The sequence below is a fragment of the Salvelinus namaycush genome, chromosome 5 (assembly GCF_016432855.1).
Source record: "Salvelinus namaycush isolate Seneca chromosome 5, SaNama_1.0, whole genome shotgun sequence".
In the NCBI taxonomy this organism is placed as follows: Eukaryota; Metazoa; Chordata; class Actinopteri; order Salmoniformes; family Salmonidae; genus Salvelinus; species Salvelinus namaycush.
The window spans coordinates 61009021-61024111 of NC_052311.1; the positions used below are offsets into that span (position 1 = coordinate 61009021).

The 15091-nt window shown below is 46.6% G+C and overlaps 1 protein-coding gene across 1 annotated transcript in view; it reads left to right on the forward strand.

Annotated features, from left to right (window-relative positions):
• Positions 1-4145: 4145 nt before the first annotated feature.
• LOC120048622 (basal cell adhesion molecule-like) overlaps positions 4146-15091 on the forward strand; it is a 92261-nt gene continuing 81315 nt past the window's right edge. The window contains exon 1 of the mRNA XM_038994722.1: positions 4146-4376. Coding sequence (XP_038850650.1) covers positions 4307-4376 — 70 coding nt within the window. The 5' untranslated portion in view covers positions 4146-4306. The remainder of the gene's footprint in view (positions 4377-15091) is intronic.

Here is a 15091-nt window from a genome sequence, read left to right on the forward strand (position 1 = left end):
AAGGTGTCAGGTCCCATGGGTGTACAGGGTGTATAGCAGACGCGACATAGACTGTAGTGTTACACAAGTTCAAACCAAAGGTGAACCACACCAGTGAGTATGGCAGTCAACTTATGGAACAGTGGGGACTGTGAAGCAACACAAACATTGGCACAGACACATACATACACACACACGATAACATACGCACTATACATACACATGGATTTAGTACTGTAGATATGTAGTGGTGGTGGAGTAGGGGCCTGAGGGCATACAGTGTGTTGTGAATGTATTGTAATGTTTTTAAAATTGTATAAACTGCCTCAATTTTGCTGGACCGCAGGAAGAGTAGCTGCTGCTTTGGCAGCAGCTAATGGGGATCCATAATAAATAAATACAAATACATATAAAATAAATATATAAATACAAAAATAAATACCCAAGCTGACCATCTTTGCATAGTGAGGGGCTTAGAAAGGGGTCAGAGAGAGGCTGTGGACCAGAATGCTATCCTCTTCTCTCCCGTCCTGCAGGAGTCCATTAGGTAATGACATAGTAAATCACTAGGTTACCTACTACTCCCCTTCACCCTGACATAAGCTCAGCTCAGCACAAGCATTTCGCTACACTCGTATTAACATCTGCTAACCATGTGTATGTGACCAATAACATTTGATTTGATTTGAAACTACAGTCCTTACATCAGAGCCTCTAGGTTTAGGCTGAGCCTATCTCTGTGTCGCTGTGTCTCTGTCTCTCTGACTACTCTCCAACACGCCACAGATAACTCAGAGCGGTCAATATATGAGATGACTAGTGTTATTGATATTACTGAGTGCAGAGTGTGGGAAAGGTGCTTTCCTTCTGGAGTCATGGCTGGGAATAGCATGTGTGTGTATCACCATGGTAATGACATAGCTGTCCCATCACCCATCATGCTGTAAGTATAAACCGCTGCTAGTGTCTCTCAGTGGATCACTGGTGTAACTACACTAGTGTTTGTTTGTGTGTGTTTGTGCATTTGTGTGTGTGTGTGGAGCCTACTATGCACATCAGATTGCAGACCCCTCCCTGTTGTCGTGTGAGTGATGTGTGTGTGTGTGTGTGTAGCCTACTGTGCACATCAGATTGCAGACCCCTCCCTGTTGTCGTGTGAGTGATGTGTGTGAGTGAGGCGTATCCCATCTCCACTTACACAGAGGCAAAAAAATATCAGACAGCTGTTTTGGCCCAACCATCCCAGCAATGTGTGTTAAAAGACAACTGCTCTGCATGGAACAAGTATTACCAGTAGAAATTCCTGTTTTTTTAAGTCTCCACAGTAGCCTACATCCTACACAGATCACTCTGTCTCGTATTTCCCCGACTTTGTATATACTTCCTAACCTCCCAGTGTATAGCAGATTGAACCAAAACCAACTCCCGGTCACAATATACACACTCAATGAATTCAAGTTGGAATTATATTGTTATAAGCCACTTATCCCTCCCATATCCATGAATTGCCTATAGGGGTTAGTAAGCAAAATGCCTGAAGGAGAATGGATTACATGTCTAGGAATGAATGATATGAGTATACTAAACTAGTCTGCTGTGTTGTTATTGTCTATTAGCAGGGCCAGAGATGATTCTACCCACAGTAGGCTATGCTGGGCTAGGGAGACTATTGTGTGTAGGCTATGCTGGGCTAGGGAGACTATTGTGTGTAGGCTATGCTGGGCTAGGGAGACTATTGTGTGTAGGCTATGCTGGGCTAGGGAGACTATTGTGTGTAGGCTATGCTGGGCTAGGGAGACTATTGTGTGTAGGCTATGCTGGGCTAGGGAGACTATTGTGTGTAGACTATGCTGGGCTAGGGAGACTATTGTGTGTAGGCTATGCTGGGCTAGGGAGACTATTGTGTGTAGGCTATGCTGGGCTAGGGAGACTATTGTGTGTAGACTATGCTGGGCTAGGGAGACTATTGTGTGTAGGCTATGCTGGGCTAGGGAGACTATTGTGTGTAGGCTATGCTGGGCTAGGGAGACTATTGTGTGTAGGCTATGCTGGGCTAGGGAGACTATTGTGTGTAGACTATGCTGGGCTAGGGAGACTATTGTGTGTAGGAAAATGCTGGGCTAGGGAGGCTATTGTGTGTAGGCTATGCTGGGCTAGGGAGGCTATTGTGTGTAGGCTATGCTGGGCTAGGGAGACTATTGTGTGTAGACTATGCTGGGCTAGGGAGACTATTGTGTGTAGGAAAATGCTGGGCTAGGGAGGCTATTGTGTGTAGGCTATGCTGGGCTAGGGAGAGTATTGTGTGTAGGCTATGCTGGGCTAGGGAGACTATTGTGTGTAGGCTATGCTGGGCTAGGGAGACTATTGTGTGTAGGCTATGCTGGGCTAGGGAGGCTATTGTGTGTAGACTATGCTGGGCTAGGGAGGCTATTGTGTGTAGGCTATGCTGGGCTAGGGAGACTATTGTGTGTAGACTATGCTGGGCTAGGGAGACTATTGTGTGTAGGAAAATGCTGGGCTAGGGAGGCTATTGTGTGTAGGCTATGCTGGGCTAGGGAGACTATTGTGTGTAGACTATGCTGGGCTAGGGAGGCTATTGTGTGTAGGAAAATGCTGGGCTAGGGAGGCTATTGTGTGTAGGCTATGCTGGGCTAGGGAGACTATTGTGTGTAGACTATGCTGGGCTAGGGAGGCTATTGTGTGTAGGCTATGCTGGGCTAGGGAGACTATTGTGTGTAGGCTATGCTGGGCTAGGGAGACTATTGTGTGTAGGCTATGCTGGGCTAGGGAGACTATTGTATGTAGGCTATGCTGGGCTAGGGAGACTATTGTGTGTAGGCTATGCTGGGCTAGGGAGACTATTGTGAGTAGGCTATGCTGGGCTAGGGAGGCTATTGTGTGTAGGCTATGCTGGGCTAGGGAGACTATTGTGTGTAGGCTATGCTGGGCTAGGGAGACTATTGTGTGTAGGCTATGCTGGGCTAGGGAGACTATTGTGTGTAGACTATGCTGGGCTAGGGAGGCTATTGTGTGTAGACTATGCTGGGCTAGGGAGGCTATTGTGTGTAGGCTATGCTGGGCTATTGTGTGTAGGCTATGCTGGGCTAGGGAGACTATTGTGTGTAGGCTATGCTGGGCTAGGGAGACTATTGTGTGTAGGCTATGCTGGGCTGGGGAGACTATTGTGTGTAGGAAAATGCTGGGCTAGGGAGACTATTGTGTGTAGGCTATGCTGGGCTAGGGAGACTGTTGTGTGTAGGCTATGCTGGGCTAGGGAGACTATTGTGTGTAGGCTATGCTGGGCTAGGGAGACTATTGTGTGTAGGAAAATGCTGGGCTAGGGAGGCTATTGTGTGTAGACTATGCTGGGCTAGGGAGACTATTGTGTGTAGGAAAATGCTGGGCTAGGGAGGCTATTGTGTGTAGACTATGCTGGGCTAGGGAGACTATTGTGTGTAGACTATGCTGGGCTAGGGAGACTATTGTGTGTAGACTATGCTGGGCTAGGGAGGCTATTGTGTGTAGACTATGCTGGGCTAGGGAGACTATTGTGTGTAGGCTATGCTGGGCTAGGGAGACTATTCTGTGTAGACTATGCTGGGCTAGGGAGACTATTGTGTGTAGACTATGCTGGGCTAGGGAGGCTATTGTGTGTAGGCTATGCTGGGCTAGGGAGACTATTGTGTGAAGACTATAAAAAATGCAGAATATGAACGGACTGGATATTTTCAACTATATGATTCTGAATCTGATTTTATCCACAGCTGATATTAACTAACAAGTTAGTTGGCTGTGTATTATTGTTCTTATTGTTCTTATTGTTGGTTATGAATGAAAATAAAAAATATGTCATTAGCCTATATTGTTAATGTATTATCTGTAATAACCTAATAATAGATGTTGAAGGCTAAGGAACAAGAAATAGTGGTTGGAGTTGGCAAGAGTTTTTACTATCCACTTCGGTGTTAATGTTGTTTTTGAAAATCTATTTTAACTTTTCAAATACCGCCGCCATCGATATAGGCATATGGGAATAGTAAAGCAAGTCTTTTCAGGGCAACTGAGTTGTAGCGGGAAAGAGAGAGGGAGGGAGGGGCGTGGGTCACCTTTTGTGGAAATACATCAACCAAGACTGTCACCGGCATCAGATTTCTCGCTGTGAGAGAGAGAGATAGCGCTCGCTTTATTGAGAGAGACGGAGAGAGAGAGAGGGCGAGGGAGAAACAACTCTGGACGACTGAAGACTTGCTGCTGCCACAAATACATAACGACAGAAACAGCTAAAGAAAAACAGCTAAATACATCTGTAAAAGTTACAGATCGAGCCATGGACGGGATGGTAGCATTTGGACGCACTTCGCTCTTGTGCACCTTGCTGCTTTGCTTTTCATTGCAAGGTAAGACTTCGATTTCACGCGTCCCCGTCTAGTTTATATTAGAAAGTAAATGTTGTTTTAGCCCGCTGCTGCCCGTTCCTCTTGGCTGGAGGCTATGAATCTCTTCATTGCCTGTACGGTTGTTTCTTCTTCAACTATCGCAGTGCGTTATATCATAGTAGGATATGGACTGCGTATCACATTACGAAAGTGTTTTAAATGCGTTAGTGGGTTATACAACTTTATTGTACCTTGTGCATATTTTGTTTCCTTTGGCAATTTGTTCTTGTCACCCGCTTTATGTGAAAACAACCTGTTCTTGAGTGCCAGACCGTGCCAAAATAACAGGTGTAAATCGAGACTTTGAAAATCTCGGCATTTTTGTCTGGAGAAATGCTGGACTTGTCAGTGAACTATTTTTAAATTATTAGAGAAAAAATACTTACATGTAGGCCAACTCTTTGATGCGCAGCACATTTTGAACGAAGTGACGGATCATGTTAAATTCGTGAGATGTTTTAGGGGTTAACCCAGACTGCACTTTTCCTTTGTAGTCGTGTGGGAACCCCTTGCTTTGCAGTAGAGTGCACTTCTGAGCGCACAACGGACTGCAGTAGTCTCGGCCGGAATGGCCACTATGTATTTGATCTATGATCAATGAGCTAGCTGTTCAGAATGCGTCGGATGGGGTGTGATGTGCCTCGGACTATACCGAGTGTTATTACATTGATTGATATGTGGGCCTTTATGAATTAAGGGAAGGCCTACTCACATTTTTTACATTTTACATTTTTAGTCATTTAGCAGACGCTCTTATCCAGAGCGACATACAGTAGAGTGCATACATTTTATTACATTTTACATACTGAGACAAGGATATCCCTACCGGCCAAACCCTCCCTAACCCGGACGACGCTATGCCAATTGTGCGTCGCCCCACGGACGACGCAACCAACCTTACTCACAACCTTACCGGTAGATAACACTAACAATAACACTTATGATTTATTTATAGTTTGCATTATCTGCCCCACATTTGAGCAACGTTTCATGCTTTCAAACGCTATCATTTAGTTTTTCCACTCCACTGTTCTCTTGTCTCGTATGGATAAAAAGGTTACTAGGCTACATACATGTTGAGTTATATAAATAACGAGTGCGTTTCTATAGGCTGTTTGGTCTTTTAGGGTGGGGTGTGCCCATTTGGCCAAGGCACTGCATCTCTCTCTGACCAAGCCACTGCATCTCTCTCTCTATTTCTCTCTCTCCCCCTCTCTCTCTGCTTATCTATTGCTCTCCCTCACCACTGCCTCTCACTCATCTTTTTTTTATCTCTATCTGCAACTTTCTGTCTTTCTCTTTTTTTCCTCCATCAAAACTCCCCCTCTTTATCTCCCCAATCTGGATCTCTGCCTATCTGAGTTTAACTGGCTGGTGTTCAGCAACACCCCTCCCTCTCTCTACACCCATCCCTCCTTTTCTCTGCATCCCTCCCTCTCGCCGGCTCCATTCATCCCTCGCTCTGCACCATGCTTCACTCTCTCCAGCTCCATCCCTTCCTCTTTCCAGCGACCCTCCCTTTTCCCCTTAAACCTCTACCACACCGTTCTCAGATCTCCAATTCCACTACCCTGTCCTCTCCACCCCTGCTCCTCCTCCCTCCATCCACTCTTCACCTTCTCTTTGAGACAGTTGTTCTCCGGGCTGTGTGGCTGTGTGTATATGAGCCCAGTATTTCATGATGCCACTGTGTAGATTGTGTGTCTGAGACTAAACAGGTGTCTGTACTAAAAGCCAAAGCCAGCTAATGGAAGGCCTGGTACCTCACGTAGGAGGCTGGATACAGCAGTGGGTGGTGCCTTGATTGTAGCTAAGTGAGCTCCTGTTCTTAGCTCTTCCAGTCCCCACCCCTGGCCCTTTAGTCTGTACATAGGACAGTATGAAACACTGTAGTCCCCGCCTCCACGGCAACCAGTCCAGGTCCAGGACACCCCTGCAGCACTCCCCTAAACTTTAATGCAGTACGCCTCTCTCTCACTGTAAAAGGGGACAAGAACGCTCCCTCTCCTACATCTTCTATCTTCTCACCTCCAACCCGTCCCTCCCTCTCCCTCCCTCCCCCTGGCTCGTTTGTCTAATAATAGCAGGTTTCTCTGTGGGATACTGTCACACACACACACACACACACACACACACACACACACACACACACACACACACACACACACACACACACACACACACACACACACACACACACACACACACACACACACACACACACACACACATCCTGACTCACCACACAACTATAACACGGTGCACCAAAAAGGACCACAGGACACATAACACCACACACATAATGTGTGTGACACAAATATGCGGTGATGACATCAAGACCGTCCCAGTGTGCTTTGCATGCCTGTACTGACGGCAACGCAATTGACCTGTGACCGGTTGAACTGTACAGGTTGGAAATGTCTCCCTCGGCATACCATACAATGTCACCCAGAGTTAGAATCATCAACAGCCAAACTTCTAGAACCAAGTCATGCCAGACAGGGATCAGAAAGATTAGTCAGATTGAGGATAATTTCTGATTAGGAAAGTTACTTTTTAACTAGTAAATGACTATATCACACCTGTTCTTTGCTACGAGGCGTTTGATGTGTTGGATGTTCCATAAGCTTGCCATAGGGGAAAACATGTGTAGTATATGCAGCAGTTGTCTATTGTAATTTATTGTGTGGGTTTAGATAAACGTTGGTGGCTTTTGTTGGTAGAAAGGTGCTTTTGCTGCTTTCACGTCCTAAACATGTTCGCTGGCTGTACTGTCTCAGCCTTGTTCTCTTGTGGTGAGAGGGGGTGGGGTTGGCTGAGGAAGTGTGAGGGGGGTCACTAAGGAGGGGGGGGTCGAGTTAGGAAGGGTGAGAGGGGTAACTGAGAAGGGTGGGGTCAGGTGAGGAAGGGGGAGGTGGGGAGGTGGGTCACTGAGGAGGGTGGGGTCGAGTTAGGAAGGGTGAGAGGGGTAACTGAGAAGGGTGGGGTCAGGTGAGGAAGGGGGAGGTGGGTCACTGAGGAGGGTGGGGTCGAGTTAGGAAGGGTGAGGTGGGTCACTGAGGAGGGTGGGGTCAGGTGAGGAAGGGGGAGGTGGGGAGGTGGGTCACTGAGGAGTTTGGCAGAGAGAATCACGGAGACAGGCCGTCAGCTGAGTTCAAGGTGCTGTAGGAAACTCCGAGCTTCCACCCTTTGTCTATCAACTCCTTAATTCCCCCAGTCATTTCCCCATCGACATCAAACCCCCCCCCCCCCCCCCCCCCGCGGCCATGTGTAATTATTATGGTATTAGGGCAGAGAAATTAAAAGCCTGCCATTTAGCCAGTGGAGATAAAAGCCAGGGGGCTTCTTCAAGATCTTTTTAAAGGGGTTAGGGGCACTGATGTTATTCTAAGTTAACACACACACACACACACACACACACACACACACACACACACACACACACACACACACACACACACACACACACACACACACACACACACACACACACACACACACACCAGATCCATATAGATTACTCTTACTGCTTACTGTGCAACAGCTCTAAACAATGATAACTAACACCACACTGAGTGACAGGTCGATAAGGGCTGTTTTGAGGGAGCGAGCTGGTGTTTGCCCCCTCTGTCGTTTAACCTGGGGGTGTACAGATAGATGTAGGATCTTAATTTGATCACTCTTTTGTTGCTAAGAATTTTCAGGAAATGTAAACTTGTAGTGAGTTTTAAAAGGCTTCTAAAGTGTGTAATTTCTACTCTGAAATGTCAGACTTAATTTGCCCTAACAAAAAATGTATCAACCCTTACAAAAATGTCCATTAATTATAATTCACTTAAGAATTCCCATTTCCTGTTGCTGCAGGATTGTTTCCCTGCTGTAGCAAACTGGCTCAAATTAAAGTCCTACCTTTGTAGGTGTAGGAGCACTGGGACTGCTATTAGTTTGGGTGATTCATGCTGCTCCACTGGGTTTGGGTTAGAGGGAGATAGATGGAGACGGAGCTGAACTCTGAGGTCCTATAGTAATGAGTGGTATTCCTATGGACAGGTTGGGGCTCGCCCTGTCCTGAGTGTCTGTGCATTCAAACATTGTTTCTCTGGCAGAGAGGGGCTGCATCATCACAACACACTGGTGCTAATCCAAAAACACACAAGACTTTACAACGTTGGGCCCCCTTCACCACCAAGACACCGTACTACACCGGTTGAGCTGTGGTCCATTCATACATCCACCGCATTTCAGTGGTTTGGCAGCTTTCCTTTCATGTGATATATGCCACTGTAGTGGTTACTCTCTGCTGGGTTCATGTAGACCACATTGGAACAATTAAGCTTCCTGCATAAATCCTCATGATAGTGGATGAGCGTTACTGTGGACGGGGTTTAAGTCGTCCTAACCTTTTCAAATCCAAACTAGTGCTCTTTCTTATCTCTCTGTGGTTTGTTCTCTGTGGAACCCCATGGTGGGAGAAATTCTAACAGCCCAGTTGGTGAATTGGCATCAGGCAGGCAGGCAGGCAACGGTGGGCATCTGGGTATGAAATGACAGGTTTCACGTGGTTAATCCTAGTTTGAAGTCAGTTAGCGGAGGATGTGGTTCACAGAAACACTCCTCAGAGCTTTTCATCCTAATATCATCAAAGGTCTTCAAAAAGAGCAGCTAAAGCCATGGTTAGAATGCTGAGATACACACACACACACACACACACACACACACACACACACACACACACACACACACACACACACACACACACACACACACACACACACACACACACACACACACACACACACGCACACACAGGTACTCATCCATAAACACACGCTTTAATAGTTTGGATTAACTTGGTCACTGTTCTAATTTGTCTCTTACCCTATATCCTGTCTGTCTCTGTCTCTCTCCCTCTGTCTCCATCCTCCCTTCTTCTCCTCCCTCGCTCTAGACCTTTTTGTTTTGGGTAATGGTGGCTCACTGGAGGGAGTCATTGATGTTTGTGGTGATTTACTGTGTTGTGTTTACTCTGTTTGGAGCTACTGCTTTTGTGCACAGCCCAGAGAGGATACTGGGAGGAAGGTCCTGCTGTGATGTGTGCGTTGGATAGGGTGCTGGCCTGGGATGTTTTTAAATCCAACCTGGGAGATGTTTGACCCCAGATTTAGGACTTATTTTTTCATTACTTAAAAATAAGACACACCCCTTCCCTCTCTGTTTCCTCAGCAAACATCCCAGTGTTTGTTCACCTCTCTCTCTCTCTCTCTCTCTCTCGCTCTCTCTCTCTCTCTCTCTCTCTCTCTCTCTCTCTCTCTCTCTCTCTCTCTCTCTCTCTCTCTCTCTCTCTCTCTCTCTCTCTCTCTCTCTCTCTCTCTCTGTCTCGCTCGCTCTCTCTCTCTCTCTCTCTCTCTCTCTCTCTCTCTCTCTCTCTCTCTCTCTCTCTCTCTCTCTCTCTCTCTGTCTCGCTCGCTCTCTCTCTCTCTCTCTCTCTCTCTCTCTCTCTCTCTCTCTCTCTCTCTCTCTCTCTCTCTCTCTCTCTCTGTCTCGCTCGCTCTCTCTCTCTCTCTCTCTCTCTCTCTCTCTCTCTCTCTCTCTCTCTCTCTCTCTCTCTCTCTCTCTCTCTCTCTCTCTCTCTCTCTCTCTCTCTCTCTCTCTCTCTCTCTCTCTCTCTCTCTCTCTCTCTCTCTCTCTCTCTCTCTCTCTCTCTCTCTCTCTCTCTCTCTCTCTCTGTGTTCTATTCCATCCAACACAACAGTCTTAAACAGTAAACACACTACAGGGTTCAAAGAGAAGGAGAGGGAAAGAGAGAGATTGGGGAGGGAGGGACAGAGAGAGATTGGGGAGGAAGGGACAGAGAGAGATTGGGGAGGGAGGGAGAGAGAGAGATTGGGGAGGGAGGGACAGAGAGAGATTGGGGAGGGAGGGAGGGAGAGATACGGAGAGAGGAAGCTGACTACTAGTGCCTTTGATTTCTCCATGGTTGCTGCTTCAAGGCTGTCTTGTCATTAGTGGCTTCATGGGGTTTCGAGGGGAGGAAGCAAACAGAGAGGGAGAGAGGATGAGATCAAGGGATGGGAAGAGGTGTGATTACAGCTGACTATTGTGTTACTGCAGTTCCAGATTGTTTTGTCGTCTCAAGGGAGGAAGATGATAAAGATGATGATGATAGTGAAGAGAGGTGGCCGGGGGGTCGTAGGTCATTTCAAGTGCAGCCTTGAAAGGAGAAGGAATGGGGGTTGGCGGGCTGTATTGCAAGGAACATTTAAAATTCAAAAGCTATTCGGGGAGACAAGGTTAGGTGCTGCCGATGCATTTAGTGGGAGTGCAGTAGAAACATGCTGCGCCAAAGAGCCTTCATTCAGGATCCATGGGGCTTTTTAGGCATTCAGCACACAGAGAGGAGGGTTTGGCTATTAGAGCTACATATAAGTCTGTGTCAGGCAGAGTGGGAGAGAGAGGAAGGATCATGGCCTACATATTCCATCTATTGCACGCTACAACATGGCAACCCCCACTCGTGTTTCTTGGTCAGCAGTTGTTCCTGGTTTGTCCAGACTGAAAGAGGGAGATGCACACATGCTCACACACACACACACACACACACACACACACACACACACACACACACACACACACACACACACACACACACACACACACACACACACACACACACACACACACACACACACACGTACACACGTGAAAAGTCAGAATTAGGAATACCAATTAGGAAGTCTGTGGAAAACCCCATGATCTGCGGGGCTGATCAGTTTACCGGTAGCCAAGAAACCCAAACCCTAACCCCTCTGGATGTCCCCCGACTCCCCTGTCTGTCTGCCTGTTCTGAGCTGGGTCTTGGGTCCTGCGGGAGCTTCTCAAGCTGTTGCTTCTCAGACGTCAACAGTTGCCTCAACAGCAGTTGTAGAACCCTTCTCAAACATGACCCCCTCTCCTCTCCCACCCTGTGTCCTTTCACACCATGTAGCATGCTACAGGCTGAGGACGGAACTAGAGGAAGACTGCATAGACAGTGTTAGTGGACCTTGTGTGTTTCCCCCCGGACTAACGTGGTTGTTTCAGGACTCGCATTAGAGTCTTTAAATGGTAGACTAAGGTTTTGGAGAGAGTGTGAGTGGATGTTTTGTGTTTGAACGCACCCCTTGCTGAGTGAGTTGTTTGCCCCCTCGTCAGTCAGTCAGTCAGTCAGTCAGTCAGTCAGTGGCAGTCGTGTTAAGCTTAAGGAGTGGTCAACAAATGGCTGTTGTGTAACAGGGGTTATTTTCAATCTTATCGCCATCCCATGGAATGTGACAGAGAGTTCACCAGGCTAAAGAGCTGTGTGTGTGTGTGTGTGTGTGTGTGTGTGTGTGTGTGTGTGTGTGTGTGTGTGTGTGTGTGTGTGTGTGTGTGTGTGTGTGTGTGTGTGTGTGTGTGTGTGTGTGTGTGTGTGTGTGGCAGGGATTTATTACTATTATTTTTTTCTTCTTTCATCTCCAGTTCAATGTTGTCTCATTCTGTTAAAGGAGAACATATACATTCCTCACTGTGAGACATTTCTCCTGGTTTACAATGTAGTTCATGGTTTTCTGGACATGGTTAACCTCACTGTTTGACAAACCCTGCTATATAAATTATTCACGGAGAGGAGGAGCAGGAGTAGAGATGGAGCAGGAGGACAGGTCACAGGAGGACAGGTGGAGCAGGAGGACAGGTGGAACAGGAGGACAGGTCACAGGAGGACAGGTGGAACAGGAGGACAGGTCGCAGGAGGACAGGTCACAGGAGGACAGGTCACAGGAGGACAGGTGGAGCAGGAGGACAGGTCGCAGGAGGACAGGTGGAACAGGAGGACAGGTGGAACAGGAGGACAGGTCGCAGGAGGACAGGTCACAGGAGGACAGGTCACAGGAGGACAGGTGGAGCAGGAGGACAGGTCGCAGGAGGACAGGTGGAACAGGAGGACAGGTGGAACAGGAGGACAGGTCACAGGAGGACAGGTCACAGGAGGACAGGTGGAGCAGGAGGACAGGTCACAGGAGGACAGGTCACAGGAGGACAGGTGGGACAGGAGGACAGGTGGAACAGGAGGACAGGTGGAACAGGAGGACAGATGGAACAGGAGGACAGGTCGCAGGAGGACAGGTGGAACAGGAGGACAGGTAGAACAGGAGGACAGGTGGAACAGGAGGACAGGTGGAACAGGAGGACAGGTCGCAGGAGGACAGGTCACAGGAGGACAGGTCACAGGAGGACAGGTAAAACAGGAGGACAGGTGGTACAGGAGGACAGGTCGCAGGAGGACAGGTCACAGGAGGACAGGTCACAGGAGGACAGGTGGAGCAGGAGGACAGGTCGCAGGAGGACAGGTGGAACAGGAGGACAGGTGGAACAGGAGGACAGGTCGCATGAGGACAGGTCACAGGAGGACAGGTCGCAGGAGGACAGGTGGAGCAGGAGGACAGGTCGCAGGAGGACAGGTCGCAGGAGGACAGGTCGTAGGAGGAGAGGTGGAACAGGAGGAGAGGTGGAACAGGAGGAGAGATGGAGCAGAAGGAGAGGTGGAAGAGAGACAGAGTTAAAGAGACTCGAAGCATGGTACAGGAGGGAATGTGTGTGTGTGATCATGTGTGTGTTCACGCCAATTTCAGCTTGTGTGTGTATGAAAGTGTACTGTACTGTATACATATGTTTTAGTCACTGTGTGTGTGTGTGTGTGTGTGTGTGTGTGTGTGTGTGTGTGTGTGTGTGTGTGTGTGTGTGTGTGTGTGTGTGTGTGTGCGTGTTTGTAATTTAATTAGGGCCGATTTCAAGTTTTCATAACAATTGGTAATCTGCATTTTTGGACACCGATTATGGCCGATTACATTGCACTCCACGAGGAGACGGCGTGGCAGGCTGACCACCTGTTACGTGAGTGCAGCAAGGAGCCAAGGTAAGCTGCTAGCTCGCATTAAACTTATCTTATAAAAAACAATCAATCTTAACATAATCACTAGTTAACTACATATGATTGATGATATTACTAGTTTATCTAGCTTGTCCTGCATTGCATATAATCGATGCGGTGCCTGTTAATTTACTACTTCGCCAAACGGGTGATGATTTAACAAGCGCATTCGCGAAAAAAGCACTGTCGTTGCACCAATGTACCTAACCATAAACATAAATGCCTTTCTTTAAAATCAATACACAAGTAGATATTTTTAAACCTGCATATTTAGTTAATATTGCCTGCTAACATGAATTTCTTTTAACTAGAGAAATTGTGTCACTTCTCTTGCGTTCTGTGCAACATAGTCAGGGTATATGCAGCAGTTTGCGCCTCCTGGCTTGTTGCAAACTGTGTGAAGACTATTTCTTCCTAACAAAGACAGCCAACTTCGCCAAACGGGCGATGATTTTACAAAAGAGCATTTTCGAAAAAAGCACAATCGTTGCACGAATGTACCTAACCATAAACATCAATGCCTTTCTTAAAATCAATACACAGAAGTATAAACCTGCATATTTAGTTAAAAGAAATTCATGTTAGCAGGCAATATTAACTAGGGAAATTGTGTCACTTCTCTTGCGTTTATTGCACGCAGAGTCAGGGTATATGCAACAGTTTGGGCCGCCTGGCTTGTTGCGAACTAATTTGCCAGAATTTTACATAATTATGACAAAACATTGAAGGTTGTGCAATGTAACAGGAATATTTAGACTTATGGATGCCACCCGTTAGATAAAATACGGAACGGTTCCGTATCTCACTGAAAGAATAAACGTTTTGTTTTTTCGAAATGATAGTTTCCGGATTTGACCATATTAATGACATAAGGCTCGTATTTCTGTGTGTTATTATATTATAATTAAGTCTAGGATTTGATAGAGCAGTCTGACTGAGCGGTGGTAGGCAGCAGCATGCTCGTAAGCACTCATTCAAACAGCACTTTCCTGCATTTGCCAGCAGCTCTTCACTGTGCTTCAAGCATTGCGCTGTTTATGACTTCAAGCCTACCAACTCCCGAGATTAGGCTGGCAATACTAAAGTACCTGTAAGAACATCCAATAGTCAAAGGTATATGAAATACAAATGGTATAGAGAGAAATAGTCCTATAATAGCTACAACCTAAAACTTCTTACCTGGGAATATTGAAGACTCATGTTAAAAGGAACCACCAGCTTTCATATGTTCTCATGTTCTGAGCAAGGAACTTAAATGTTAGCTTTCTTACATGGCACATCTTGCACTTTTACTTTCTTCTCCAACACTTTGTTTTTGCATTATTTAAACCAAATTGAACATGTTTCACTATTTATTTGAGACTAAATAGATTTTATTGATGTATTATATTAAGTTAAAATAAAAGTGTTCATTGTTCATTCACTATTGTTGTAATTGTCATTATTACAAATATATATATAAAAATCAGCCGATTAATCAGTATCGGCTTTTTTGGTCCTCCAATAATCGGTATCGGTATCGGCGTTGAAAAATCATAATCGGTCGGCCTCTAGTATCCATATTTCCTAAGTCTGTGTTAAGGTCGCTCTCTTTGAGAAATGGGGCTTCCCGGTGCGTTAGCTGAGAGTGAAGGCACAGTAGTGTAACATCGGGAAACAGATTGTATGTCCATTACAGTGAAGGTACAGTAGTGTAACATCGGGAAACAGATCGTATGTCCATTACAGT